Raw genomic sequence first — 27,526 nt, 5'->3', positions numbered from 1 at the left:
GACAAGGACTACTCTAACGCCACTTAGTGGCCACAGGTGGAATTGCATCAGCTGAAGCTTGAAACACCCTGCCACCTCCCAGTGGCCACGGGTAGGATCACAATACTAAGGCAGGAAACCCTCTGCTACCGCCTAGTGGCCAGCCTGGGGTTAGCACCTGTCGGGCCTGTGGGTGGGAGCAGAACCGCACTCACTAGCTGGAAAGGGCCAAAAGTCAAGGAATGCAGGCAGCCTTTGGAAGCTGGAAGAGGCAAGCAAACACATTATCTCCCCTAGAGCCCCTGAAAGGAATAGGACCCAGCCAACACCTTGATTTTAGCCCCACGAGATCTATCAGAAGTCCAAAGTAGAGAAGGGCAACCTTATCTCAAAGGGATCTAAGGGTGTGACCTGCCTAATGGAGTTAATCACAGTAAGATTCACAGGGGACCCACAAAGAGAATTATATTGGCAAAAATGCTACAAGCGGTGACCGAAGGGAACAGAGGCAGTACAACATGAAAAGAGACCTTAGGACCCCCAAACTCATTTCTGCTACCCAGGTGACTGCATTCCTGTCTTCTTATCGTCAAAATGCCTCTAAAACTGAATTGGTTATCCGAAAAACTGCTTGGGTAGTGAAGAATTTTCATCAATGCCCTGAGGAAACCCACTGAAATATCCCCTAGCACAGCAGGGAAGCCTCCAAGGGACAGAATGTTCCAGCATCTCCTCTCGCAATACTGCTGACCACACACTCTCAAAGTGAGTTTCCGCCCTTGAAATTACCGAGGACATTCCCTCCTGCTGATAAATAGTATACTTTGAGAATTCCAGGCCACCAACCGTGGCAGCCTGTCACACTGAGGGAGCCCTCATTTCCTTTATGCTTCCCAAATGCTCAGTAGGACTCAAGAGGAGCGTGACAGTGGCTGGGGTTGGGCCTCAGCTGAAGTTCCCTGAGAGAAGACCCTCGCCAACCGCTGCAGTGTAATCAGGGGCCCAGAACCAATGTAGGCCTGTGCCGGCGTTAAAACTACCACTCCCAGGATCCTTCGCGCCAAGTTGCTTCCCTTTGCAAGGCGGCAGCTGTGGGATTCCGGCGGTCTAGAAAAGCGTGTGCAGCATAGTGTGATGGGAAGTCGACTCTGGGAGCGAGCACTGGCGGAAGCTGTCTAGGAAGCACGGTCCCTGAGGGTGTACGGGTTACAGACTGGCAGCAACAGAGGAAAAAGTCTTTGGCCAGAAAGAGCGCGGAGATTTCTGGGGAATGGAGTCTGGTTGGGCTGGTAGGCGTGCGCGCATGACCGAAGGTGACGCTATTTAGGCGCGTCCCCTTTGGTGAAGAGCAGCACCTGGCGTGTGGCAGCCCCTGGGGCTGCAGTTTCTTGGCTCGTGCCGGCACTCGGTACCCAGTAGCACCTGCGGATAGCCGGCGGCGACTTTTCACGCTGTGCTCTGGTTGAGACCGCGTTGTCGGCTGCGCCTCGGGCTCCCCAACCGGGGCCTTGGCTGTGCCTGGGAGACTGAGTGACCCGGCCAGACAGGCCCCACTGGAGCTGCCAGCACCGCGGCTCTGACCCGGCCTCTGCGGGGAGAGGCCTTGGAGAAGAAGAGTCTGCGGTCAGAGCAGGCCTGCAGAACGGGGCTGGGCTGCCGTGAAGCCGACGCCCAGGGAAATGCTGGGAGGTGGAGGCGGTGTCCTGTGCTGAGACCCCAGGGCTGGAGGAAGGTGAGGCCTGGTGGCGGAATGGTTTGCAGGAGATCCGGCTTCTGGTTCCAGCCTGCCCGCCGTTACTGCTCTGTGGCTCGGACCAGAACCGTGCAGCTCTCCTTTCCACTCGGGGACGGTCTCCTTCGAATTAAAAAATCCTGGGGTCAAAAAAGTTTGAGGAGCTCAGGCCTGGGTAGTCTCTTGAGTATCCGACCTCTTACCACGATCTGCTTGATGGACCGATAGAACAGGGCCTGGGAAGGAAAACGAGACATGCTAGGGGTCTGTTTTCTTGATTCTGACCTCCCGGCGCTTGAAGCAGCCAGGGACGCTCGGAGTTGGAGCCTATTGGCTCCACCTGGGATGTCGGCGGGTTCGTCCCAGCTGGACTGTGAAGCTGTGTCGGGTCCTGGGGATTTGGAGTCAGAAAGCAAGAGCCCTGTTTAAGCTGCAGGGTTCCTGCCAGGCCTCTTAACATGTTTCTTCAAGGAGTAAAGGGTAAAATAACATTAAGTACCTCGTTTACCTCTAAGAACTGTAAGCATCCAATAAAGTAGCGTTTTTGAGAGCAAAGCAGAACAAAGGTGCATTAAACATAACCACCGAGGCCCGCGCCACCCTCCCCCAGATCAGGGAGCCCCTGTACGGGTCAGCAGCTCCGGTCTGACGCCCAGCATTTCGCTGCTTCCCGCGGAGGCCCGGAGGTGGTTGTCCTCTCCAAAGAGGAGCAGACGACAGGGGGAATTTGGTGCAACTCAGTAATATAAGGTCTGTGCCAAGACCCATATCCACACCTTTGTATTTTTTCTGATTATCCTACCTCTACTGGTTTTGATTGTGATATAATTCATATATTGTAATACTCACCTTTAAAGTATACAATTCAGTGGCGTTTAGTACATTCGTCCAGTTGTACAATCACTGCCACTGTTGAATTCTAGCATATTCCCAGCACTCCAGGAAGAAACCCACACCATTAACCATGCCCTCTTCCCCTAGTCCATGGCAACCCCTAATCTACTTTTTGTGCCTATGTCTTGCCCATTCTGGACATTTCATAAGAACGGAATCATACGATGTGTCTTGACTTCTTCCACTTAGCATAATGTTGCAACATGAATGAATGTACCCCGTTTCTTTTTACGGCTGAAAAATACTCCACTGCATGGATATACCACATTTTACCTGTTCCTGGGTTGGTGGACATTGGTTGATTTCCAGTTTGGGCTATTATGAACAACGCCGTGACATGGGTATGTCAGTGTCTGTGTGGAGAGGAGCTGCAGTGTCGTGTGGTAACTGTTCACCTTCCTGAGGAGCTTTGCCAGGTGGCTGCACCGTTTTGTATTCTCAGTAGCAATGGAGGTGTGTTCCCGGTTCTCTCCCTCATCAGTCCCGCCCTCCACCCCTTTCAGTCTCAGTCATCCAGCAGGGTGTGCACAGTGGAGTCTCGCTACGGTTTCACAGGCACTTGTCCAGTGATTAATGACATTGAGCGTTTTTTCATGCACTTTGGCTATTTGTGTATCTTGCTTGGAGAAATATCTATCCAAACCCTCTGCCCGTTTTGAAATTGGGTTATTTGTCTTTTTACTGTTGAGTTGTAAAAATTCTTTTTTTTTTTATTTAATTTTTTATTTTTTTATTGATTATGCTGTTACAGTTGTTCTATTCCCCCTTTCATTCCCCTCCACCCTACCCCCCCATCCCCACCATTACCCTCCCTTTAGTTTATGACCATGTGTCTCAAGTCCTTTAGATTCTATATTTCCCATGCTATTCTTGCACCCCCATCTATTTTCTATCTACTGTCTATGCTACTTATTTTCTGTACCTTCTCCCCCCTTCTCCTCCTCCCACTCCCCTGTTGCTAACCCTCCTTGAGATCTTCATTTCTATGTTTCCACTCCTGATCTAGCTGTCCTTTTAGTTTGCTTTCGTTTTAGGTGTGGTTGTTAATAACTGTGAGTTTGTTGTCCTTTCACTGTTCATGTTTCTTTAACTTCTTTTTCTTAGATAAGTCCCTTTAACATTTCATATAATAAGGGCTTGGTGATGATGAACTCCTTGAATTTGATCTTATCTGAGAAGCACCTTATCTGTCCTTCCATTTTAAATGAAAGTTTTGCTGGATAGAGCAATCTTGGTTGTAGGTCTTTAGATTTCATGACTTGGAATACCTCTTTCCAGCCCCTTCTTGCCTGTAAGGTCTCTTTTGAGAAATCCTCTGACAGTCTGATGGGGACTCCTTTGTAGGTGACTGTCCCCTTAGCTCTTGCTGCTTCTAGGATTCTCTCCTTCATTTTAATCTTGGCTAATGTAATGATGATGTGCCTTGGTGTGTTCCTTCTTGGGTCCAACTTCTTTGGTACTCTCTGAGCTTCCTGGATTTCCTGGAAGTCTATTTCCTTTGCCAGATTGGGGAAATTCTCCTTTATTATTTGTTCAAATAAGTTTTCCACTGGTGGCTGTGCCTTTCCCCCTTCTGGTACCCCTATAATTTGGATGTTGGAGTGTTTAAAGATGTCCTGGAGGTTCCTAAGACTCTCCTCATTTCTTTGAATTCTTGCTTCTTGACTCTTTTCTGTTTGGCCATCATTTGCTTTCTTCTGGTCCACTCCATTGATTTGAGTTCCAGTTTCCTTTTCATTGCTATTGGTGTCCTGTGCAATTCCATTCATTTCAATTAGTTTTGCCTTCATATATTTGTCTAATTTGTCGGTATAATCAACCAGTTCTGTGAGGATCCTGATCACCAATGTTTTAAACTGTGCGTCTGTGAGTTTTGCTATTTCTTCATCGCTTAGATTTATTGACTCTGGGGCTCTGAGATCCTCCTGCGCCATTCTTGGTCTGTTCGGGCCCTTTAAGTGTGAGAAGCGGCGCCTTGGATTCCCAGGTCACTGGGTTGTGACGCTGTAGGTGGGGGCATGGCCAGAGCGGGGAAATGGCGACCCCCTCTGCCGCTTCTCACAGCTGGGTGCTTCTCACAGCTGGGTGCGGAGGAGCAGTGCCTTTGGTGGTTCACCTGGGCCGGGCCACTCAGAGTTGCTGGGTTATGACGCTGTATGTGGAGGTGGGGTCAGAGCAGGGAAATGGCGGCGCCCTCCACTGCCGCTGGCAGTGGGGACCTGCCGGCCCAGTCCAACCGCCCACTCCCTCGCCTGTCCACCCGCGCACAAATGCGCGACCTCAGTCAACACACAGCCCTGGGCCCGGCTATCTCCCCAGCGGTCGCTCGCCTGGTTGCTCACTGGGTCGCTCACTAGGTCTGACCCTGCGCCTGGATTCCGCGGGCCTGAGTGTGTCTGGCCAAGTCCTCCTGTGCAACCCTGCTCCGCCAGCTGCTGGTTTCGCCCCTTACCGGTCAGGCTGAAGAATTTGTTGTTAACGGACTTCCGAAAAGTTCAATTTTCCGTGTTCTGGCTGTGTTTTCTGTTGCTAATATTTAGTTTTCTCTAATCTTGGTTGTGTGAGAAGGCACGGCACATCCACCTATGCCTCCATCTTGGCGGAAGTCGTAAAAATTCTTTATATATTCTGGATATTGGACTCTTAGGAGATTTATGATTTGCAGATATTTCCCCCCATTTTGTGATTATTTTTTCACCTTATGGTGTCCCTTGAAGCACGGAGTTCTTGATTTTACCGAAATACATTTTAGTTTTTATTTTGTTGTTTGGGCTCTTGGTGCCGAATCTATGTAACTGTTGCCTATTAGAGGACATAAAAATGTATAGTTTTCTTCCAGGAGTTTCGGCTTTTGCTCTGTAGGTCTTTGGTCTATTTCGAGCTTGCTTTTCTTAGTGGTACTAGGCAGGAGTCTAACTTCGTTCTTTTTTTTTTTTTTTTTTTTGGTGGAACTCTAATTGTCCCAACACCATTTTTTGAAAAGACTGTTCTTTCACCATTTAATTTCTTGGTAGTCTTGTTGAAAATCAGTTGTTCACAAATGTGTTTTATTTCTGGGCTCTCAGTTCTTTCCCACTGATCTGTATCACTGTGCTTATACTGGTACCACACTATTTTACTTACTGTTTTGTAGAAAGTATTGATACTGTGAATGAGTCTTTCAATTTGGTTCTTCTTATTCCATATTGTTTGACTATTCCTGGGTCTCTTCATTTCCATAGGAATTTCGGGACCAGTCTGTGTATCTCTGTAGAAAGCCAGCTGGGACTGTGACGGGAACTGCGCTCATGCGCACTGCCGGGCGGTTTGAGCGTGCGTGTCACGCACTCCCTGTTTTCATCCCTAGGCGTTTCCTCCTTAGTCCGCTGGTAAATAGAAACTGTTTCAAATTCCATGTCGAGGTTTTCTTTGCTGGTAACTGGAAGCACACCTGCAGAAATGCCCGTTCAGGTCTGCGTTTCAGTGGGCTGTCTCTTCGTGTTCGTCGTGCCTCCTGCAACCTCAGTGCCCTCGTTTATCTGTGAGAGTTTGTGGGTTCGTTCGGACTTTCGGTATCGTGAAATCATGAATAGTGTTTCTTCTTTTCCAATCTGGATGCCTTTGTTTCCCTCCCCTTGCCTGGCCTAGTCGCCCTGGTGAGAACTTGCGGTAAACTGCTGGGTAGAAGTGACGAGAGCAGACCACTCAGTCTCATTTCTGACCTTCCGTGGAAGCGTCCCGCCTCACTGTTAAGTGCAATGTTAGCTCTGGGAGTTCTGTAGATACCTTTTCTCAAGTGCAGAAGTTCCCTTCTGTTCCTACTTTACTGTGTTTTACCATGAAAAAGTGTCGCATTTTATAAAATGCCTTTTTGGTGTTAAGATGATCATGTTTTTCCCCCCTTTGTATTAATATGGTGTTTTACACAGATTGATTTTTTAATGTCAAACCAGCCTGTGTTCCTGGGATGGATTTCACTTGGTCATTTATCCCTTCTTTTGATTAGGCAAATGTCTGGAATTTGCAGAGCCACTTTCTCCAAAGAGTAGGTAATATTGGTAAATTATATACTTACTTGTTAGGCATCGCACCAACTGCTTTTTCCTTTAACCTTCAAAGCAACGACCTCACACGGGATTATCATCTCCATTTTACAGATGAGAAAAATGAGTCCTAGAGCGGTTTCATGATTCGCACACTGCCAGTAAGTGCTGGATCTGGGATACTGGAGCCTGTTATGCTCTAACGCCTCCTGTTCTGACTGAATTGACGGGATTTCCCAGGTAGGAGAGAATGGGGACATTTATAGCCCTCTCCGAGTCTGCAGAGTCTGCAGACTTAGCCCATGCCCTGAAACTTTCAATTGCCCTTTGAAACCCCCCCGCCCCCCCGACTGAGAATGTGAGACTTTCCAGCTTGGAGAGCTGCAGACCTGTGCGCCTCATTGCTTTTTCTCATCCTCCAGAAGCACCTTCTCTGGGCCCTCCCACTTCCCGAGAGGAAGGCACAGGAGAGGAAGGAATGGTGGCTGGTGCCCTCCGAGCGGGGCCACGTGTAAGTTGGAAATTTACTCTTTGATAGGCAGCCTCTTTTATTATACTAATATTAAGGGGGTTTTGTTGTTGTGAATTAGAAAAGGAATCCGTGTTTGTTGTAGAAAACCCAATAAATACATTAGACACACACAGCGGTGATACTGGGGGGAGAATGAGTAGGCACTTGATTTGTGGGGAGCTGCAGCAAAGGGCTGACAATGCCCAGGTGTCTGGGTGGTGGCTGGGTGAAGGCAGATACTCCTGGGCTGAAAATAAACAGACGCAGACTTTCTTGCCCTGGTGCCTTTGCTCACGCTCATGCCCTACCTTGGCTAACACCCTTCTCCAGCTTCTTCTGAGCCACCTTCTCCTACAAGGCCAGCTCAGTGAGTGCTCCTGTGGTCTTCCCCGATTGTCCTTCCCCAGCCCTCCACCCAGGATCCCTTTGCTGTTCTCTAAGCTGGTCCGCCATCTCTTTTGACACATTACTGCAGGCAGCTGTGTGTGCACCTGGCTGTCCTGGGGTCCATGTGCTGTGAGTCCACAGGGATGTGCAGTAAACATTCTGAACACAGCTGTGACATGTGCTGGCTAATTTGCACCTGATTCCTCATCACAGAAACGCACATTCTAATGGTTTTTTCTTACATCAGCTTACTTCCCAAGCATGTCATATTATTCTGTTCCTGTGTGTATGTTTTATCTATTCACATGTAAAGTCTGTCATACCAGATTTATAAATGTGAAGGTGAGGCTGCACTTTGTTTATTTGTGACACTATCCAACAGTGTCAGCCTCACAGGAGTGCTTTTCTGGAGCTACCCTGCATCCTTTCTGAGACCCCTCTGCGCCTGTGCACCATCCCCCCAGCGCCACCAGCCTCCCCACCTCCCTGTCCTCCACCACTGTCCTTAGTGTTACTGGGCGAGAAGAAACATGCTTGTCGTTTCAGAGATACATGCCCTTCAGCAATGTGACGGCCGCTTTCACCCACAAAGAGTGGGGGCACTCAGTCCCTGCTCCAAGGCACAGGTTCCAGGAGGAGACACCAGACAAGTCCAGGAACTTGGTCCTACTGGGTAAGGAAACCATTTAACACAGAATCTGCTCAATTCTGAGAACACCTGGAGGGATCCCGAATTGCTGACACCCTGGAGGGACAGTGTCACATCCCCCTTGTTCCCTTTTTGAAAAGGTCTCTTGGTGAGGAATAGGCATTATCATTGTCCTCCCCCACCCCCGGAGGGTGGCAGTAACCTCAGGCTCATTCCCTCCAGTTGCCAATTTCCCATCTTTCTAAGCAGCCTGCTTTATGAGCCTGACCTTGACTCCTTGGCTTGACCTCCTCCTCCTCGAGGCTGTTTTTTCCCTTTGATTACACAGAGGGGACGGTCTCAGTCCTTCTCTGCTGCTGCCTTCCTCATGGCTGCAAGGACAGTGCTCAGCTGCCCCTCCTCTTGGCACAGATGTACATCCCCACCCTTTCCTTGACTTTCAGGGTCCTCTTGTCCTTAGAAACCTTGAGCAGCCCCATGGCACACTTCTCACGAGGGAAACATACCTCTTGGTATATGTCCTGCATGAACTTGGTGTATTTGGTGAAGTGCCCGTGGTGGTGGCTGTGCCTGGACTTGCTCACGTTCTCAGTCCCCTTGTGGCCCTTGTTGAGGCCATGGCCATAGGGCAGCACAGAGCCATGGCTGCTGCAGCCAAGGCTGCTTCTCTAGCTCCTTCCAGAACTGTTTTACCGAGGCACTGGCACCATGTCTGTCTCACTACTGTTTTCCCTAGTGCCCGGTACCATGTAAGTGCTCAATATGTATTTATTGAGTGAATGAAATTAATCGGCCTGTTTCCACTCACCTACGTTCTGGGTGGCTCTTAGAACAAATCTCTAAAGCCCATTTTTCTCTCCTTGAATGGAACTTCCAGTTTCCCAGCCTGGCATGAACTCCCAGTTAAAACAAAGGAAAAGCCCGTGGGTGCTGCAGGGGGAAGGCCTACGGAGCACCTGTCCAGGTGAGTGAGCAAGCGCTACAGCGGTCAGTACTGCAAGCAGAAGCCCCTTTGAAGCCCACATTAATGCACCTGGTAATGCACCAGTGACTGGGGGTACAAAGGTGAGACTGGGGATACAGGTTGCGGGGGGGGCTATTTTAAATCAGATGATAGGAAAGACCACTCTGAGGAGGTGACATCAGAGCTGGTATCTGAAGGAAGAGAATGAACCAGCCATGTAAATGCTGGGATGGCCAAAAAGTCCCCGTAATAAATAGTTTTCTGTAAAATAAGACACATTTTTCATTTTCACCAACAACTCTATTGATCTGATAGTTTATGTCAGCTCCTGGCTTCTACTGAATGGAGGCCAAGGGCACTCGTAAACATCTTCTCGTGCGTAAGACAGCCCCCCTCCACAAAGATTTGACCAAAATGGCAACAGTACCAAGAAATTTTGCAAATTGCTTTTAACGTGTTCAGTCAGTCACAGCACCTTCTCCATGCACTGCACAAATTCTTGTTTCAGTTGTTTTTACCCTCCTCTCAATAATGTAAAGCATAATGTGTCAGAAATGTTGGGTATCTTCTTCCATGTTCAGTATTAAAATGGCTGCACAAAAATTCACCAGCTTTGGTAAGTTTTCTTAAATGCGCACGTGACAGCTGTCACAATACAGCGTAACAAAACTGTTTCTAGTGAAGTTAAAGACAACTAAGTACTGCTAGAGCCATCTTAGGGGGGAAAAAACTAATGAACTTTTTGGCCAACCCGATCTTTGGGGGAGAAACCCTCTGAGCCACAGCACATACTGAGGGTCTGAGCTGGAGATGAGCTTGTCTTGTGTTAGGATTCCAAGACCCTAGAATCACTGAACAGCAGGGAGTAGCAGGCAAGGGCCAGATCCTGGAAAGCGGTGGAGGCCCATGGTAAGGGATTCACATTTTACTCAAGATAGGGAATCACTGAGGTTTTGACCAGGGAAGGGACAGTATTTGATTTGTTTTAAAAGATAGACTTTCAGGGTTGAAGAGTAGAAGCCAGGAGATCAGCTGAGAATCTGCTGCAGACAGTCCGGTGAGAGAAGGTGGTGGACGGTCAGGAGGATTCAGGACGTAGCTGGGCATGAAAGCCAAAAGGACTTGGTAGTAAATTAGATTTAAGAGCAAGAGGCATTAAGGATGACCCTGGCCTGAGAATCTGGGTGATGGGGAAAACTGACAGCGACAGTGGCTTAAAGGGAAAACCAGCAGTTGTTTTGGGTGCACTCAGTCTGGGGTGTCGTCAGCCTTACCCAGGGTACAGCACTCAGGGAAGGGGTGGGCTCAGATGCGACAATTTGTGACCATCAAGTGATTTTCGGAATTGCTCCTTTTCCCATCACTTTCCCTCAGAGAGAGGCTCAAAGTCATACGTGATCAAATGCAGAGACACGCTCAACCAGAAACAGGGCCTCCGGTGTGCGGGCTGGACTGGGTGCAGGTGTGCACGTGCACGACATCAGGTTGAGACGGTTGCAAGGAAAATGTCCACGATGATCGTGAGTGTGCATGGAACACATTATTCCTCAGGCACCATTCTGGGTTCACTGTGTGCCTCAACTCTAAATTAGTCCTCACAACAATTCTGCATGAGAGCTACATCCACAAGTAAGTCTAAAGCACTGAAAAATTAAGTAATTGGACAAACAGGACAAAACCCCAGGAAAAAAACTAAGTGAGATGGAGACAAGTAATTTGGAGACCTACCAAATTAAGAGTTCAAAACACTGGTTGTAAGGATGGTCAAAGAAGCCGGGAGAAGAATAGGTGAACTCAGCAAAAATTTTAACAAGAGATAGAAAATATAATAAACCAATGAGGACTGAAGAGTAACTGAAATGAAAATATACTAAAGGGAGCCAACAGAGAACCAGCAGATTGACTGATACAAAAGAATGAGCTGGAAGACAAGTTCGTGGAAATCACCCAATCAGAACAGCAAAAATTAAATTATAAAAAATGAGCTTTAGGGACCTCTGGGACAATATCAACTGTACCAACATTCACATAACCACAGTGGTCCCAGAAGAGAAAGAGAAACCTATGTAAGAAATAGTGACTGAAAACTTCCCCATCCTGGTGAAGGAAACAAACATGAGGCTAGGAAGCAGTCCCAGACAAAGATGGAGCCAAAGCAGCTGACACCACACATCATAACTAAAGTGCCAGAGTTGTAGAGAATTATAAAGGCAGCAAGAGAAAAGCAGCTACTTACATACAAAGGAGCCCCCCAAAAACTACCAGCTGACTTTTCAGAAACTTCGCAGGCCAAAAGGGAATGGTGCAGTGTACCTGAAATGATGAAAGGGGGGGGAAAGCAAAAATACTCTACAAAGCAAGTTTATCATCTAGAATGGAAGGCTAGTTTCCCAGACAAGCAAACGCTACACCAGCATAAGAAAGTACAGGGGTGATGTCAGCATTATGGCAGAGCACGGAGACTCCTTTGTATCTCCCCTTAAATTTACAAGTCAGACATCTGTAATCCAACAAAGGTTCCTTTCCTCAACACACAAACATGAGATGTCCATGCATCGGTACATCTGAAGCAGGGACACTGGAATGCACAGGGGAGGATGGCTGGGGGGAAGGACAGGGTCAATGTCTGCAGATGCAGTGCAGCGGCTCTACCTAACACAGCAACGTTGGTGAAGTGGCCCCTAAAACACACACGCCCAGCAGAAGCTAAGAAGGGCGGGAGCCACACTGGACCCCATGAGTCTGGCTCCCTCAGCCCACCCCCCGGTTGCAGCAGAGCCAGGTGCAGCAGCAGAGATGTGTAACAGCACAGCAGTGCTAGTGGTCATTAGGAACAAAGGCAGCCCTGCAAGCCCGGGAACCCAGCTGCTTCCCCCACCTGCACCACGGTGGTTATGCCCTCAACTGAAGCCACCCAGGCACCGTGGGGATACCTACCATGAACCCCAAAGCACAAGTAAGCAAAAACAATGAAAACTTGCACTGTGCCTCAGCTAATGGCAAACAGAACACAGACCTCTAATGATCAACCTGTTGAATGAATCCTTAGGGTCAAAACAGTGTCTAAACAGGGCCCACTATCTCCAACACACAGGTGGAGGAACAATCAATCCATCAAGTACCATGAACAACCAAGGTAACATGGTAACTTCCAAGGACCTAGAAACCAGTCTGAAGGTAGAAGGCTGATTTTCAAGATTTCAATCATGAAACTCAATGATATACAAGAAAACTTGGAAGCACTTTAGTAAAGTCAAGAATAAAATTAATGAACCAAAGGAATACTGTACCAAAGAGACTGGAACTATAAGGAACCAAATTCTGCAGCTGAAGAACTATCAATAAATGATATGGGGAATACATTTAAAAAGCATTGGAAATATAGCAGACTGTTACAATCAGTGAAACTGAGGTTTTGGGTTTTGTTTTTTAAGATTTTATTTATTTATTTCTAGAGAAGAGGGGAAAGGAGGGCGAAAGAGGGAGAAACATCAATGTGTGGCTGCCTCTCACTTGCCCCCACTGGGGATCTGGCCTGCAACCCAGGCATGTGCCCTGACTGGGAATCAACCCAGCAACCTTTGGTTCACAGGCCTGCACTCAATCCACTGAGCCACACCAGCCAGGGCATGAAACTGAGTTTTAAAGAGAACTCAGAACTGACTCCAATAGAAAGAGCTATATAAGGATAATAGATATCTCAGAAAAAGAAGGGAACAGAAAGCTATTCAAAGAAATAATTGATAAGAACCTCACAAAACCTCACAAACCCAGGGAGAGAACTAGACAGCCTAGTACAAGAAGCTACTAAAAGAATATGCAATTATCTCAGTGCAAAATGACCTCCAAGATGTATTAAAACTATCAATGTTAGTGACAATTCTCAAAGCAGCCAGGGAGAAAAAGAACTGTAACCTACAAAGGAAAACTCATCACATTATCCTCAGAGTTCTGAGTGACCAGACAGGCCAGGAGAGAGTGGAATGATGTATTGAAAATACTGAAAGAAACCGCTAGCCAAGAACATATCCAGCAAAAATTATCCACAATGGAATATTCAGCCATAAAAAAATAGCATCTTGCCATTTGCAAGGATATGAATGGACCTACAAAGTACTAAGTGAAAAAAGAGGAAGACAAATACCAATTGATTTTCTTTATGTGTAATCTAAAAAACAAAACAAGTAAACAAAATGAAACCAACTCCCAGATACACAACACAAACTGACAGTTGCCAGAAAGGGGGAGTAGGGGGGGGCCAGGCCTGAAAGGGGAAGGGGAGTAATAAGTGTAAGCTCCCAGTTACAAAGTCAGTCCCTGGGGTACCAAGTACAGAATGGGGGGAGGAGGATAGAGTCAGGAACTGCGTGGTGACAGATGGTTACTAAACGCCGTCACTGTTATATACCTGAAGCTAATATTGTAGATCAACTATAAAAATAAGTTTTAAGAAGTCATCAAGAAAATACTCTACTAAAAATAACACTGGTTCAGTTAAATTTAGAAAAGAATAAAAGGTCAAGAGCCCCCTATCACCCTACCACAGAGGTAAACTCAACTCTTCAGTCTTCATATCACGAGACACAGTAAGTATGGTTTCACATGTTCCTTCTTCACTCTGCAGTATGTTTCTATCACTGCATATTCTTTAAAAGGTTTTTGTAACTTGCATTACAAATTAATACTGTCAAACATTAGGAAATACAGATAAGTATCGAAGGAAACAGTATTGTCCCTAATCCCACAACCCTAAGACAATACACCCTATACACCTGTTATCTTTCCAGTGGATTTCTGTAAGTTTCAAACATGAGTCAATTGCTGAGACCCTTGGTTGGCTGTGCTGTGATCATCCCCATTATTCAATGTTTAGGGGCTTGCTTTTCTTTTGACAAGACAATGTTGTGACAAGTGCCTGTTGCAGCTTTGTGTTATTTCTCAGTGGTGCCTTAGGGTAAGCACTCACAAGTGGAATTCTGAGGTCAACAATTTAAAGACCATGTGTGCAGCCATGTTGTTTTCTAGAACAGCCCCAATTCACGCAGCTGCGCCCATGTATGAGATGTCCTGTGGCCCTGCACTCTCATCAATGGTATAATTAAACCACTTTTTTGAAATTTTTAATTTAAAAAGTGAAAAGAATCATGATCATCAGCTTTTTAAAGTGAGGTCTTTAAGCCTGGTAAGCAGATGACCCAAACCACACTGAGAATTGTGAGGCTAAGACAGCTTGAAACAGCCCCAAGCGTGGGACAGCAGCCCTGCACGTGAGGGGGAGGACCAGGGTAAACCACCCCTCTGCAGCTTGGGAAGGGGGCAGACATCTCAGAGGAATCATCTTAGCCATCACGCACGGTTTAGAAAAGAAACGTGACCCAGTCCTGTTCTGGGTGAGAGGAGGTTCAAGCACCAGACCTGTCTGCATTAAGAACTCAACCGAATTCCTTCAGTCTTTGTATTTTAGTAGCATCTGTTTTTCCACCAAAGGAATTTTTTAAATCGCCTTTCTAAATTTTCTTTTTTAGACTGGAAGACGGTGTCTGAATCACTGCCTGAGCCAAATGTTTATGAAGAATCATCCCAGGACACAAGGGCAGAGCTGCCCCCGGGGGTGTCTGACCTTAGGACCTGTGAACCGGGGAAGAGCTTCAGCCTGAGACCAGCCCTTTCCCCACAGCAGAGAGTTCCCATAGAAGTGAGACCCCGTAAACTTGAAACACACACAGAGCGCTTCAGGAAGAACTTAGACGTAATCAGATCTCACAAAGCAAAACCGTACACATGTGACGAATGCGGCAAGGCCTTCAGTTACTGTTCTTCCCTCTCGCAGCACCAGAAGAGCCACACTGGGGAGAAGCCGTACGAATGCAGTGAGTGTGGGAAGGCCTTCAGCCAGAGCTCCTCTCTCATCCAGCACCAGAGGATTCACACCGGAGAGAAGCCTTACAAGTGCAGCGAGTGTGGAAGAGCCTTCAGCCAGAATGCAAACCTCACCAAACACCAGCGAACTCACACTGGAGAGAAGCCCTACCAGTGCAGCGAGTGTGGGAAGGCCTTCAGTGACTGTTCGGCCCTTGTTCAGCATCAGAGGATTCACACTGGAGAGAAGCCCTATGAATGCAGCGACTGCGGTAAGGCCTTCCGCCACAGCGCCAACCTCACGAACCACCAGAGGACCCACACAGGGGAGAAGCCCTACAAGTGCAGTGAGTGTGGGAAGGCCTTCAGTTACTGTGCTGCGTTCATCCAGCATCAGAGGATCCACACGGGAGAGAAGCCGTACAAGTGCAGCGCGTGTGGGAAGGCCTTCAGCCAGAGCGCAAACCTCACCAACCACCAGAGGACTCACACTGGAGAGAAGCCCTACCAGTGCAGCGAGTGTGGGAAGGCCTTCAGCCAAAGTACAAATCTTATAATCCACCAAAAGACTCACACTGGGGAGAAGCCATATAAATGTAACGAATGTGGGAAATTCTTCAGTGAGAGCTCAGCCCTTATCCGACATCACATCATTCACACTGGAGAAAAACCATATGAGTGCAATGAGTGTGGCAAAGCATTTAACCAGAGCTCATCCCTCAGCCAGCACCAGAGAATCCACACTGGTGTGAAGCCCTACCAGTGCAGGGAGTGTGGGAAGGCCTTCAGATGCAGTTCGGCTTTCATCCGACACCAGCGACTCCATGTGGGAGAGTAACTGGGCACAGGGCCAACATGGACAGGGACCAAACGGGGTTTGGAAACCTCAGATCTTCAATGTGTATCAGAGTCACATGCTTCTGTACCTTTAACAGTCACTATTTTATGTGGAAGGTCTCAGCTTTTCTTTCTCAGCATCTGCTATAAGCTTACACAACCCAAGTCCAACTCCTAGTTACCCACGCCCAGTGTGCCGAAGTGCTTTTCATGTAGCAAGCACCCCAGAACCCTGGGTTTGTAAGGCTGTGAGCAAGCCAATGAAAACTGGGCTCCTGCCCAGAAGCTAGGTGTCCTGGCACTGGCTCTCCCCCTGATGACTGCTGTGGTCAAAGAATGAATACTGGCCAGGAAGGAGTGTTTCTCTATTCTGGGGTCAGGACCTGATTTGGGGAAGTCAGTCCAAGTGAGAAAGGGACCCTAGGGCCAACCACTAAGTCCTAAAATCTCACTGGGAGTGGGCAAGGGAAAAGCTACACAGCTACTTACATCTCTCCATAAGATGCATCCTGTTCTATGGAGACCTCACAGGGAGGGACAACCGATGACAGTCCTAGGCTTTCCCTGGGCCAGAGGCGGGTGGGTCCACTTCACTTCTTCCCCCTCACTGGGAAACAACCATCCCCTTTTCTACTCTGCTCCAACCGGGGCCCTACGCGACTGGCACGTTATGGCAGCACGTGCTTTCCCCAGTCTGGTTAGGTGAGCAGCTGACTTCAGGGACACACTTTGCATTACTGGCCCTCTGCTGTTCGGGAAGCCTTTGTCCATTATCCTCACCCAAGGCCTCAGGCTTTGACGCGTGGGGTGACCTGACATGTCCTGGAATAGTTCTCTTCCTTCACTCATCTTTCAACTGAGCAGTCTGTTCTCCAGCCCTGACTGCACCTGCATGGTTAACGCCCACCTACTAATGGGAGAGCAGAGAAACAGCTAATGGCAAGGAAATGAAGTGCTTGGGCCAATCATTCCCATCTTCCTTTAGAATACTGACAAGAAGCCCCTTCTCCTTCCACATGGTGCTTCAAGCTGCTCAGGTGAGGCTTACCCCAGGGGCCCATCCCCTGTGTGTCTAATAAAGGGAAAGGGAGCAATTAAGCTCTCAAAGTGATGCAAGAGTAACATAAAGGAAACTGAGGAAGAGACTTGGGAAAAGGCGAAAACATACATTAGAAGACAGTCTGTTACCGGTTTAAAGCAAACAGATTCAGAGAATGGTAAGCTAGCCTGCAGCTAACTTTAGAAGTATACTTGACCCTCACTTCCACATAAACTCAGGACTGATCAAGGACTCATGATAAAGGTCAGGGTTCTTTGTCGTCTCATCAATAAGCCCCAGCTGTGCACCATAATCCTTCTGGCCAAGAACTAGTTATAGAAAGCTCTATAAACATCTCTACAAATAGTACTGAGACTTCCTCTCCAGATGGCTTTCCTGAGCTAGTCCCAAAGAGGGCAAAGACCTGTTACCTACAAGGCGCTCACTGCCCAGAATGCTACTCCCACAGGTTCGCCATTTGGGACCCACTAACCACCACCTGACCACAAAGGACCTGCCCCTTGCCCCAAGGAAAAGGCCACATCAAAGTCCATTGATTGTTAAGTGATCTTTAATTAAAATATTTTCCTTTGTAGTTCTTAACTCTGTGGAAAAGAGAAAAAGAAATCCTATCAGTGATAGGAACAAAAACAAAAAACCTGATTTCTCAACCCCACTACTGACCATTTCTAGAACTTTCCAGATTATCTCTATAACTACATTAGCTCCCCCACCTCTCACCCTGACTAAGCAAACAAAACTGATGCAGAAGTCACTTACAGCCGGGCACTCCACTGCACCGCTGTTGATGTCATCTATGATGTCATGAGGGTGGCGGCCATCCACGTTGCAGCCCACAGACTGGGCTGTCCCCAGGATCTCTTTAATGGTTCCTATGGTTAGCAAAGGGGTATCAGACGGCACTGTCAGCGCCACAGTCCTCAAGATCCTGCCTGGAAAGGACTGCACCCCCGACTCCCTAGTCCAGAGCTCAGTGCTCCATTTAGTTCTGTGAGCCCTCAGTGCAGTCTCCGCCCACAATCTCCAGGCCCAGGTTAGACACTTCTGGTTCTTACAGAATAGTCTCCTTTTAGGAGGGAAATGCCGGGTATCACAGGGAGGTGCCAGGTTACCCTGCTCTTACCAGAGAGTTCTCTAGCCAGAGATCGGTGCCGCATCTGCCGGGCAATGCTAACGATCTCATCAAAAGTGATGTTTCCACTGTGCTTGACTGCAGGAAAAAAATACAGAAAAAGCCTCATCACAACCCAAGGCCAGATCCGCCCCCATGTCCTCCCTGAGCCCTCTGTGAGGCTGTTCCCATGCTTTCGGCACAGAGTTACCCACGTGAAGAGCAACCCTGTTTCCTAAGCTGGGGTTTAGTATCAGCTCACCACTGGATTGCACCGGCCAACCGCAAACTGGTCAGGTGCAGTGGCGGGTGGCTAACGGCAAAACCCAGTCTTTACTAAGAGACTGTTTCAGAGGTGAGAGAAGACCTGCGTAAGTCACTGGGGTTAAGCTATTCGGACCGTCGTCCAGCTCCGAGATGCTCTTGTGACCACTAGTCATCACTTTCAGCAGCTTCACCCTGCCTCTTTCCCTTCTGCACGGCACTGCCTGGCCCCATCAAACCCCCACACCATCGCTAGGTTTCATTAAAGAAACACAGTTAGGTATCAAGCATTTATGTAGATAACACCACTCACAAACCACTCAGGTTACCAAGGAAAAGGCCACTCACTGTTTTTCTGCTTCTTTCTGTCTCGTGGTGGTTCTTTGAGGGCTTTGATGATCAGGGCAGAGGCAGAAGGCACTACTTCAATCTGCAGAAGAGAATCTCAATGTGAGTAAACCCTCCCTGACCCTCCAATCTGGACAACAGTGCCACGCCCTTGGTTCTTGGAGACCGTGGCCCAGACACACTGAATGTTCTCTACTTTCTCAGACAATTTTCACAAACAGAAACATGTCCTAGCCTCAGAGACATTAAGTCATTTTCCCAGTCACACAAGTGACCTGAGTTAATACTTGAGTATGTCTTTGACCTTGATTCATGCTCTGGAAAAAGCCTTCCCCAAATAAAACTGCCCTCACCACTCGAGGCAGGTGGCCATGCCAACAAAAACCTCCCACCCAGGAATCCCAGAGGGCTGCTACCCCTGCCCTCCCTCAACCCAAGTACCTGGGCCTGTCTGTTCTGAATGGTCAGTTTCACTGTGATCCTCAGACCCTTCCAGTCACCGGTTGCTTTGGCAATGTCATCACCAACCTTTTTTGGAGACTGCAGAAATAAAGGTGTGTAATCAATTCCATTGTGCCCCAAGTTTAAACTGCCTGAAACCCTGCCCTGTCTTCCTCACTTGTTAGGACCCAACCTTCCTCGAAGAGCACGCAACCGTACCTACCCAATCGAGACACAATGACATGGCTAGGGGTGGGGTTTGTTCAGGGTTGCAAGCACAATGGGGCAAAGTCGCTCACCCACCTTCCCTCTTTAAGGACCTATGTGATAATGTAGGGGAAAACTTTCAAACAGCATTATAGTCCAATCAGGTCTTTAAAGCTATCAGGTTCCTGTGTCACCCAATCCAAGTCAACCTGCCTGATGCAAGCCTGAGCATATGCTACCTTTAGGGTTTCCTAGTGACCACCAGGAATCAAACGCCCACAAGTGCCCGCTGAGCTAGGGGCCAGGAAGAGTACTAAGACACCAGGCAAGCAAGATGGGGGAAGAGCACGTGGACCACTGTGCAAAGAACAAAGGCCTAACAGTATTTAGGGAAACCAAGTTCAGCAAAATGGAAAAGCAGCCAAATAAGGCTAGTCATAGAAACCAGCAGGTTTGGAGCAGGACAGGAAACACAAGCTATTATAAACTTCACTAGAAGTTTCACCCACGCCCCATTTAATGTTTGTATCAGCGATATGCCTGCTTCCCTCACTAGAAAACCCAGGGTGTCACTAAACCACATGACTTCAAAACCCTCATTCGGCTCCTTCCAGCCTATCCCAGATTCACCAACAGCGGCTGTTACGGAAATACTACAAGGCCCTGGGTCCACCTTTCACATATAACCTTTCCACTGCACCTAGTACCGATTCAATGAGCCATCGCCAATAACACCCCAGGTGCGGTGCAGCCGTGTTTGACGAGCCACAGCAGAAAAGAAACTCCCCTCCCCGAAGCTAACTTACCAAGCCCAGGGGGCCGATCTTGGGGGCCAGGGCGGACGTGGCACCGACTTCCCCGCCGGTGCACCTCAGGTAAACTGGGAGGAAAAAAACCGGTGAGTGGCTCTGCAGAGCTACAGCCATAGCCCTCTCTGAGCATCGTTCCGGGGCTGGCCACAGCGCCAAAGGCCTCAGGATGAAGGCAGGCGGGCCACCCCTTCCTCGGGCGTGCGCCGCTCCCAGCACCACATGGGACCAGCGACCTTCAGCTGGGAAACAGCTGCGGAGGCCCGGACGGCGCCGGCGTGAAGGCACACAGACCCTGCCGGCCAACCCAGTCTACCGGGGGAAGGGCCCGGAGACAAACCTTACCCTAAGGCGAGCGGGCTGCAAAACCGCCACAGGTCTTCCGGTCCTCCCTCCCCATTTACACGTGGGCAAGCTGAGGCCCAGAAAGAGTGAGCGACTCGGCCGGGGCTTCACAGCGCCCTGAACGCGGCCCCGCAAAGGCCTCGACTAGGCAGCAGCTTTTAAGCGCGATGTGGGAAAAGGCAGCAATTGCGGAGGGGCCGCATGCCCGACGGGCTGCGCGGAGAAGGAATGCTCCATCCCGCAGCCCCGGCGGTATGTAAGACACGCACCGACTTTGACCTCGTTGGGGTCGAACTTTGGCGGCATGGTGGAGGAAGCTGGTGTCGGATGAACCCGGATTCGGGACGACCGAAGAAAGTTGCACCTTCGCCTCCTCCGAGCCGAAAGCCGAAAGACCGGAAGAGTCTTCAATCACGCCGGATATAGGGAGGAAAACAGGCCTGTCGCGAGAACCGCTGACTCCGCCCAGCCTCCGAGCGACGCCCTTGCCGCCATGTTGCTTGTGGGCAGGTGCGGGAGGCTGATGAGTGGAGGAAACTGGCATCGCGGTGAGCTGTGACTAGGGGCTCGGGAGGGGTTTCAGGGCAGTTAGCCTAGGGGAGGCAGACAAGAGAGGGCTGCTCCCAAGATCTCGGCCCCCCTTTTCCCCATTCTCCCTTATCGTGAGGGTCACCCCACGGTCCCTGTCATCCAATCCTGGAGCCCCGCCCCTCCACTGAGAGGTCCGCACACATTACAAGACCTCAGGTCCACTGCGACCCCGGCCCCCTTTTAACTCCCTCGTGACGTGAGCATTTTAGTTATCAAAACCATTTCGTTGGGGTCCAAATCCGTTTTAAACTCTAATTCTAAGATTCTGCGGTCTTCAGAGTCTCACTTCGTCATCCTGGTCCGTATGAGTTTCCGAGATCCTGAGTTTCGGTCCCCAGCTCCTGCGTCTGGAGACCTGTCTCTCTGGATCCACCGGCGTTCGTTCCAGGTGGTCTGCGGCCTGGCGTCCGTGACCAAGCCCTACGAGTGACCAGCTGCCTTCGGGTTCACCCGCGGGAACGAAGGTCGGGGACCTGCCCACCCCCAAAGCCAGGTCAGGCACCCCCCAGCTCCAGCCAGGGGAGGATGGGTGTGGTTCTCCGTATCTAGACTGGACGTCAGGGAGGGGAGGGGTGCTGGATGGACACCGGGGGCAGGTTGGGAAGAGCTGTTCTGGGAGGAAAGAGGGAGGGATGGTCAGTGTGGAGTAAGTGGAGAGGGGGTGAGAGAGGGTTAGTCATTGAGGAGCAGAAGGGTAAGAGCTGGTCATCAGGGAAGGATGGGGGAGGGTTGTTTTTAGAATATGCCCCCTCCCTGCAGGCAAGTGGGGTGGGTGATGAGGGGTCTGAGCCAGCTCTGCAGTCTCCCACGGCCCTGTGGGCGGAGACCTATGGTCTCTACCCCTACCCCTGAGGACTGGGAGTCTAGCTCCTTAAACCGTAGGAGGCCCCGAATGTTTGTTAGATGGGTGGTGCTCCGTGGCTGACAACCATTGAGCGCTCATTATGCGCCAGATACTGTGCTATGGCGTTACGAATATGAAGTCACTGGATCCTCGTAGAGCCAGGTGTTGGTAACATTACTCACACTTTACAGATGAGAAAACTGAGGCTCAGAAAGGTGACCCAAGGTGACATGGTTGATGGGTGTTAGATCTGGGGTTTCAATGCAGTTATATTTTGTTGCAAAGCCCCTGCTATTAACCGGAAGTGTCCCAGATTGCTTCCTGGCCCATCGATATCCGACAGAGTGCTGATATTTGCAGATGCTGCGCAGGCAGTGAGCACCTGGCTTCTGAGTTTGGAACGGTGCCCTTGGTGTACTTAGCACAGACTAAAAGTTGGGCAATTCCACAGGACGAGGACTTCAACGGGCAGAATTCCAGACTGGTTTTGCTGCAGTCCAGCCTGTGTAACCAGGTCACTGAACTCAGTGATCAGTCAGTCCCGTCACTGTAAACAGGGCTGTGGTGAGAATCATGGAAGAATAACTGTGACAGTGGTAAGGCACCTGAGAATTGCTTTCAGATTTTTATCTTAAAAATCTCTTTGGTTATGATGTAGTGACACTTCCCAAGGTCACAGCTGGCTGATGTCATGCCATGTTTGATTTGTTAATGCCACTCGGAGAGTGTTTCAGAGGCTGGAAGTGATTTGTCAGGCCAGTCTGTTCGAGTCCTCAAAGTGCAGCCTTAGAAAGGACCTCAGAACTTCTCTAGGTCACTCCCTTGTCTAACTTGTGGGAGAGATGGGAGCCTCAAATGGGGTAAAAGATGCCAGGGTCTCACGGTGGCCAGTGGCAAATGTGGGCCCGAAGCCCGGACACCTGGCTTGCTGCTGTGCTCTTCCCACCACGTACTGGCACTGAGCACCTGCTGTGCCCGGCTCGTGACACAGAGCGATGGTCGAGACGAGCACAGCCCTGCCCTCAGGGAGCTTACAGTCCAGCAGATCAGCCGCGTGCTCTGTGTTCCCGTGCTGCCTGTCCTGGGTGCTGAGGGGCTGCGACAGATGCCCCAGGCCCCAGCTTTTCTCCCATGCCCTAGAGTCCTGAAGATTGCTCCGAGAAGAGGGAAGGATGCCGCTCTTCTTCCGGAAGCGGAAACCCAGCGAGGAGGCTCGGAAACGCCTGGAGTACCAGATGTGTCTGGTGAGGGAAAACGGGTTTCCTGAGTTCATCCCCATCGCTGCCTCTGCCCCCTGAAGCAGGGCTCCGTGCCGCCCCGCACACAAACCGTGCTCCCTCCCCGCCACCTCCCCCACTCCCAGAAGAAGCCTCGGACTTAGAGCACAGCCAGGAGGCTGCCTGGGAGGTGCTCAGGTGCCATGTAATTCCCTCCATAGACTGGTTACACCTGTTGTTACTTGTTCACTTGCTCTTCCTGCTGGCCCTCAAAGCCCTTTAAAACGGGTCAGTGGTCCAACTACAAAGTGGACTCGCTGAACCAGATGCTGTCCATGGGTCCCTTGCAGGTCCTTAACCCTATGTTTCTTTGCCTGGTTCGTCCACTCCACAAGGGTGTTTTGTTTGGAACCTAAGAATTGCTTTTATCCGTAGGCAAAAGAAGCTGGAGCCGATGACATCCTCGACATCTCTAAATGTGAGCTCTCGGAGGTAAACGGGGGCGGTGTTCTGGTCATGAATTGGATCTGTCCTTTCCTTTCTGGAATTGTGTGTCCCTGGGAAAGAGACTGGGGCTTTGGAAAGTCTGGAGTCACTGGTCAAGAGATGTTTCCTTAGATTTTGTTCTTGTCCGAAAGAATTGAGATGATCTTTGGTCTCAGCATAGTCCTCAAGAGTCAGGAGTCCACCTAGAAAATGTCCACAGATTCCTAGGAGAGCCTGGATTTCTCCGGCCTCTGCAAAGCACCCCTGATAGAGCTGATGATGCGAATGGGCTGGGCGGCCTCCTGCCAGCTGGTTGGGAGAGCTGACTGTACCCCGAGAACCACTCCTCCCCAACCGCTCCCTGGGCTTAGCCGCTGTCCACACCAGCGTTTGGCATCGTTTGCCTCCTGCCCCAACTCTCCCTCACGTGTGTGCCGCTCAGGAAACAAATTAAAAACTGGCAGGTGGGGAGACGCTGACTCTTCTTCATTTCGTCTTAGATTCCGTTTGGGGCTTTTGCAACATGCAAAGTTCTGCAGAAGAAGGTGAGATGTGAGATGGGTTGTTTTCACTGCAAGTTTGCTCGTTTGAAGTCGAGTGGGACTTTCAGGAGCTCTCTTCCTGGCACCTCTGTGTTCTCCGACTCGCACCCCGTCAGCCCGAGGCAGCTCTTCCCCAGTTAGGAGAGTCAGCCTCGGCACGGGCCACCCTGGGTCACACGCTGGCTTCACCCCTGGTGACTTGAGCAACTTCCTTAAACTCTTACACCTCCATTTCTTCATCTATGACACGAACACATTCATCGCTTTACTCTCACGGAGCTACAGTGAGAATCGAATGAGTGACAGGTAGAGAGGTAGAGACAGACATAAATGCACAGAGCGTCATGCCGCCTCGTGGTAGACCCCGAGCACCCTCATTGTTACTAGAGTAAAAACTACACTCCCCTCATTCTGGTCACCCCAGGAAGATGAAAGTCTTGGCCGCTCTGAGTGCAGCTACGGAAGAGTATTCTGCACATCTTGTCTAGGGAGGGTGGGTGAGAAGTGTCCCACGCCAACAGAGGAGTGAGCTTCCTGGCACTGGAGACGTCCACGCAGGGCCAATGCCTCACAGAAAAGACACAGATCGAGCCCTGGCCACGTGCCGGCCCTGGGCCGAGGGGTTTTTGGCCATTAGCTTGTTAGTCATCAGGGCAGCCCTCAGAGATCAGGCCAATGGCAGGGGAGTCCTGTCTCAGAATGGAAGGTAGAATTAACCCTCCAAGGTCCCTTTTACCCTTGAAATTCCGGGTCTTAAGGTCACCCGATTCCTCTGGGATCCCATCCCATCCGCCCTGTGGTGTTTGGGGGAGCAGAGCGGGCTGGGCGGGGCAAGGCAGGCGGGGCCGTAGTGCCTGCCCTCGGCCTTCCCCACCTCCTGCTCTCCACCCTGACGTACCTGGCGCACGTCTTTCCCACACAGGTGTTTATTGTCCACACGAATTACCTCACTTCCCTGCTTCCGAAATCCTGCAGCCTCCAGAGTCTCATAACCATCAAGGTACTGGGACCCTTCTCCTGGGCGTCGGGGACTCTGTCTGGTGTTCCAGGAGGCAGCCAAGCATCCCTCTGTTAAGGTTTATGGCAGACAGACAATGTAGTCATCAACCGGGGTTTGATCACCATGGTTTACTGGGCACTGCTCCGTGCTGGGTGTGTGGTGGGGTTAGGAAGAGAAGCAGCCGCCGACCTTGCCCTCGGGGAGCTGGCCCGCAGGTGAACTAGCAGAGAGCAGGGAGCCTGGTGGTCCTGGACAAACTGAGCAGGACGGATCCTGGGCACCGGGTGGCCACTGTGTGAAAGCAGGTGACCCCGGGGCGACTCCCCCCTGACCGTCAGGACAGGAACTGGGATGTCGTAGTCACACAGCACGTGAGCTAAGACCGCAGGACTGTGCCACATGATGGCAAGCGGTGGCGGGGGGCGTGCGCGCTGAGAGAAAAGGCGGGCAGCCTGGGCCGCCGAGTGCTCGTGTGCTTGACTCTGGTGCACGGGGGGGGGGCCGGGGCATTTTCACTTCTCTTCGTTGTCCAACACGGGTTACTTTTCCAGTCAGAAAAAGATACCGTTAGCGTTTTTAGTGTTTATGTAGACTTCTTCCTCATACATACGTGTGGTAGATATACACGTGCGTGCACGTGTCCCTACATACTCATACCTGCATCTGTGTACCTTCCCTACACCTTTTACGTTCATTGTCACTGCTGAAAAAATTAACAAATACAGGTAAGCAGAAAATGAGGAAAATCATACGTGATTTCATACTCCAGAGAGCCACTATTGATATTTGATTGCATATTTAGTAGTCATTTTCCATGCAAATGTCTATTTATACTATAGAGATTATTTCTCTTTAACAAGTAAATATCTTTGCATACTTTTTTGCTCAACAGTAAAAATAAGTGTTTGATAAATGAAAGGATGCAATGGGAGAACATTCTGGAAAAGGAAACGAGGTGGAATGGTCGTTGAGTGGGAGGGGAAGGCTGGGTGCTCAACCCGAACACCAGAGGCCTGAGGCACCCGCCTGTTCTCGCCTCTCGGGGGCCTGGAGTCGGAGGGGCTGTCTCAGTTGGCCACTGTCATTAGGTGCTGAGCTTGTCTTCCTTCCACAGGTTCTGGATCTTCATCACAATCAGCTGACAGCCCTGCCCGAGGACATCGGGCAGTTGGCGGCCCTCCAGGTAAGGCCGCGAGAAACAGGAAACCCACTTCTGGTCGCCCCAGTGAGAGACTGCAGCCAGCCAGGCCCAGGGCCTCCTGGGCGTGCTCTGGCGGGGCAGGCACTGGCGCCAGCCCCCCTGCCCCTTAGCTGCTGTGACACCCAGCGACACCCTTGCCATTGCAGCCTGGGCTGAGGGCATCCCTCTACTGTATTTTTGGCTTGTCCTTCTTGGGATTTTATCGTGAGCTTCCACAACTTTACAGAGAAAGACCACCTGGTGAGTCCACCTTTTAAAATGACAAACTCAGCACTCCGACTCACCCACTCCCTTGTAACCCTCATCAGCCCCGCCCCCCCCATTTGCTGAGTGCTTACAGCTAAGCATTTCCTTGGCGTCGTCTACTGATTCCTCACCGCCTCCCAGGGAGGCAGGTGCGGGCTGTCCCCCTTTACAGAAGAGGAAGTGGCTTTCCTTCGCACTTGAAGTCCCTTCTCTCCATTGAGCCCAGTCAGACCCTGTGTGAGGGGTCCACCGTGTCTCCCGTCCTGCTCTCTCCCCTTCATTCCCGGTTCCTAACACCCTTCTGGCCCCCTGTCCCCACCTGCGCGCAGGGCCTTCCCTTCCACCCGAGTGGCTTATCACTCGGCCCACATATCCCTGGGGGTCCTGCCTTCTTTGCCTCTGTGTCGACCCCAGATTACCTCCCCTCCGAGAACACTAATTGCAATGTAATTACTGATTATGTGTCTCTTGGCTTGACTCTTCCCCCTATGGAACTGTAGCCCTGGGGGGGCTGTGCCCCCACCTAGCACACTGCCTCACACGCGGAGGAGACTTGAGTGAACAACCCCACCATGTGGGTGATGCTGCCGCATCTTACAGCAGAGAAAACTGTCCAGAGAGATGACTGTAACTTGCCCAAAGTCACACAGAGAACCTGTGGCAGAACAGAAGTAATTGCCAGCACTTAGAGCCACAGTGAATACGTTGGTGTAGGATCTTTGGGGACATTTTTAATGTGTATATTTTTATAGAATTGCTGCATCCACTGTTTTGTAACTTTCGGATGCCTACAATCACTCAATAACCATCCTTTGGTTCATCAAATATTCATCTGCTGCATTACTTTCCATGGCGCTGGCTTCCCATTGTGTCCATGTCCAACAGCTACTTAGTGCACCATCCTGCTGGCCTTGCTCACCGCCTGGCAGGTGACCACGTCCTGGAGGGCATGCAGCCTCTGTGCGGCTCAGTTCCTTCTC

At 50.1% G+C, this 27,526-nt stretch overlaps 3 protein-coding genes and 1 non-coding gene across 7 annotated transcripts in view; 2 read left to right on the top strand and 2 right to left on the bottom strand.

Moving 5' to 3' along the window:
* Positions 1-1,639: 1,639 nt before the first annotated feature.
* Positions 1,640-17,323, top strand: ZNF79 (zinc finger protein 79). The gene is made up of 6 exons (XM_053667718.1): positions 1,640-1,711; positions 6,742-6,867; positions 7,050-7,138; positions 8,072-8,198; positions 9,052-9,138; positions 14,664-17,323. The coding sequence occupies exons 3-6, from the start codon at positions 7,106-7,108 to the stop codon at positions 15,833-15,835; spliced, it is 1,419 nt and encodes a 472-aa protein (XP_053523693.1). The 5' UTR covers positions 1,640-1,711; positions 6,742-6,867; positions 7,050-7,105; the 3' UTR covers positions 15,836-17,323.
* Positions 17,324-17,426: 103 nt separating this feature from the next.
* Positions 17,427-20,824, bottom strand: RPL12 (ribosomal protein L12). Its single transcript, XM_037157627.2, has 7 exons — positions 20,689-20,824; positions 20,072-20,145; positions 19,059-19,157; positions 18,618-18,699; positions 18,018-18,104; positions 17,654-17,766; positions 17,427-17,478 (listed from the first exon to the last, which is right to left on the bottom strand). The coding sequence occupies exons 1-7, from the start codon at positions 20,723-20,725 to the stop codon at positions 17,473-17,475; spliced, it is 498 nt and encodes a 165-aa protein (XP_037013522.1). The 5' UTR covers positions 20,726-20,824; the 3' UTR covers positions 17,427-17,472.
* On the bottom strand, positions 18,186-18,315 carry LOC119035199 (small nucleolar RNA SNORA65). Its single transcript, XR_005079739.2, has one exon. It is a non-coding gene; the product is annotated as a small nucleolar RNA SNORA65 (small nucleolar RNA).
* Positions 20,825-20,896: 72 nt separating the features above from the next.
* LRSAM1 (leucine rich repeat and sterile alpha motif containing 1) overlaps positions 20,897-27,526 on the top strand; it is a 32,743-nt gene continuing 26,113 nt past the window's right edge. The window contains exons 1-7 of one of the 4 annotated variants that reach the window (XM_037157745.2): positions 20,897-20,967; positions 21,289-21,503; positions 22,995-23,098; positions 23,507-23,563; positions 24,058-24,102; positions 25,022-25,099; positions 26,214-26,282. In XM_037157745.2, the coding sequence (XP_037013640.2) occupies positions 23,027-23,098; positions 23,507-23,563; positions 24,058-24,102; positions 25,022-25,099; positions 26,214-26,282 (321 nt within the window). In that variant the 5' untranslated portion in view covers positions 20,897-20,967; positions 21,289-21,503; positions 22,995-23,026. Of the gene's footprint in view, positions 20,968-21,272; positions 21,504-22,305; positions 22,451-22,994; positions 23,099-23,506; positions 23,564-24,057; positions 24,103-25,021; positions 25,100-26,213; positions 26,283-27,526 lie in introns of those variants that run through there. The other 3 variants (XM_053667715.1, XM_053667716.1, XM_053667717.1) reach the window with 3 other exon arrangements.

Source organism: Artibeus jamaicensis, unplaced genomic scaffold (genome assembly GCF_021234435.1).
Source record: "Artibeus jamaicensis isolate MK-2021 breed Jamaican fruit bat unplaced genomic scaffold, CSHL_Jam_final contig_471, whole genome shotgun sequence".
NCBI lineage: Eukaryota > Metazoa > Chordata > Mammalia > Chiroptera > Phyllostomidae > Artibeus > Artibeus jamaicensis.
This window is presented reverse-complemented; position numbering and strand designations above follow the sequence as displayed.

Coding starts and splice junctions, on each gene's coding strand:
- RPL12 (XM_037157627.2), bottom strand. CDS start 20,725: ATGCCGCCAAAGTTCGACCCCAACGAGGTCAAAGTCG. Junction 18,700..19,058: donor TTCAGAACAGACAGGCCCAG/GTACTTGGGTTG, acceptor TCTCTTCTGCAG/ATTGAAGTAGTGCCTTCTGC. Junction 17,767..18,017: donor TCTGGCTAGAGAACTCTCTG/GTAAGAGCAGGG, acceptor TGCTAACCATAG/GAACCATTAAAGAGATCCTG.
- ZNF79 (XM_053667718.1), top strand. CDS start 7,106: ATGGTGGCTGGTGCCCTCCGAGCGGGGCCACGT. Junction 7,139..8,071: donor CCCTCCGAGCGGGGCCACGT/GTAAGTTGGAAA, acceptor TTGTCGTTTCAG/AGATACATGCCCTTCAGCAA. Junction 8,199..9,051: donor CAGGAACTTGGTCCTACTGG/GTAAGGAAACCA, acceptor TGGAACTTCCAG/TTTCCCAGCCTGGCATGAAC.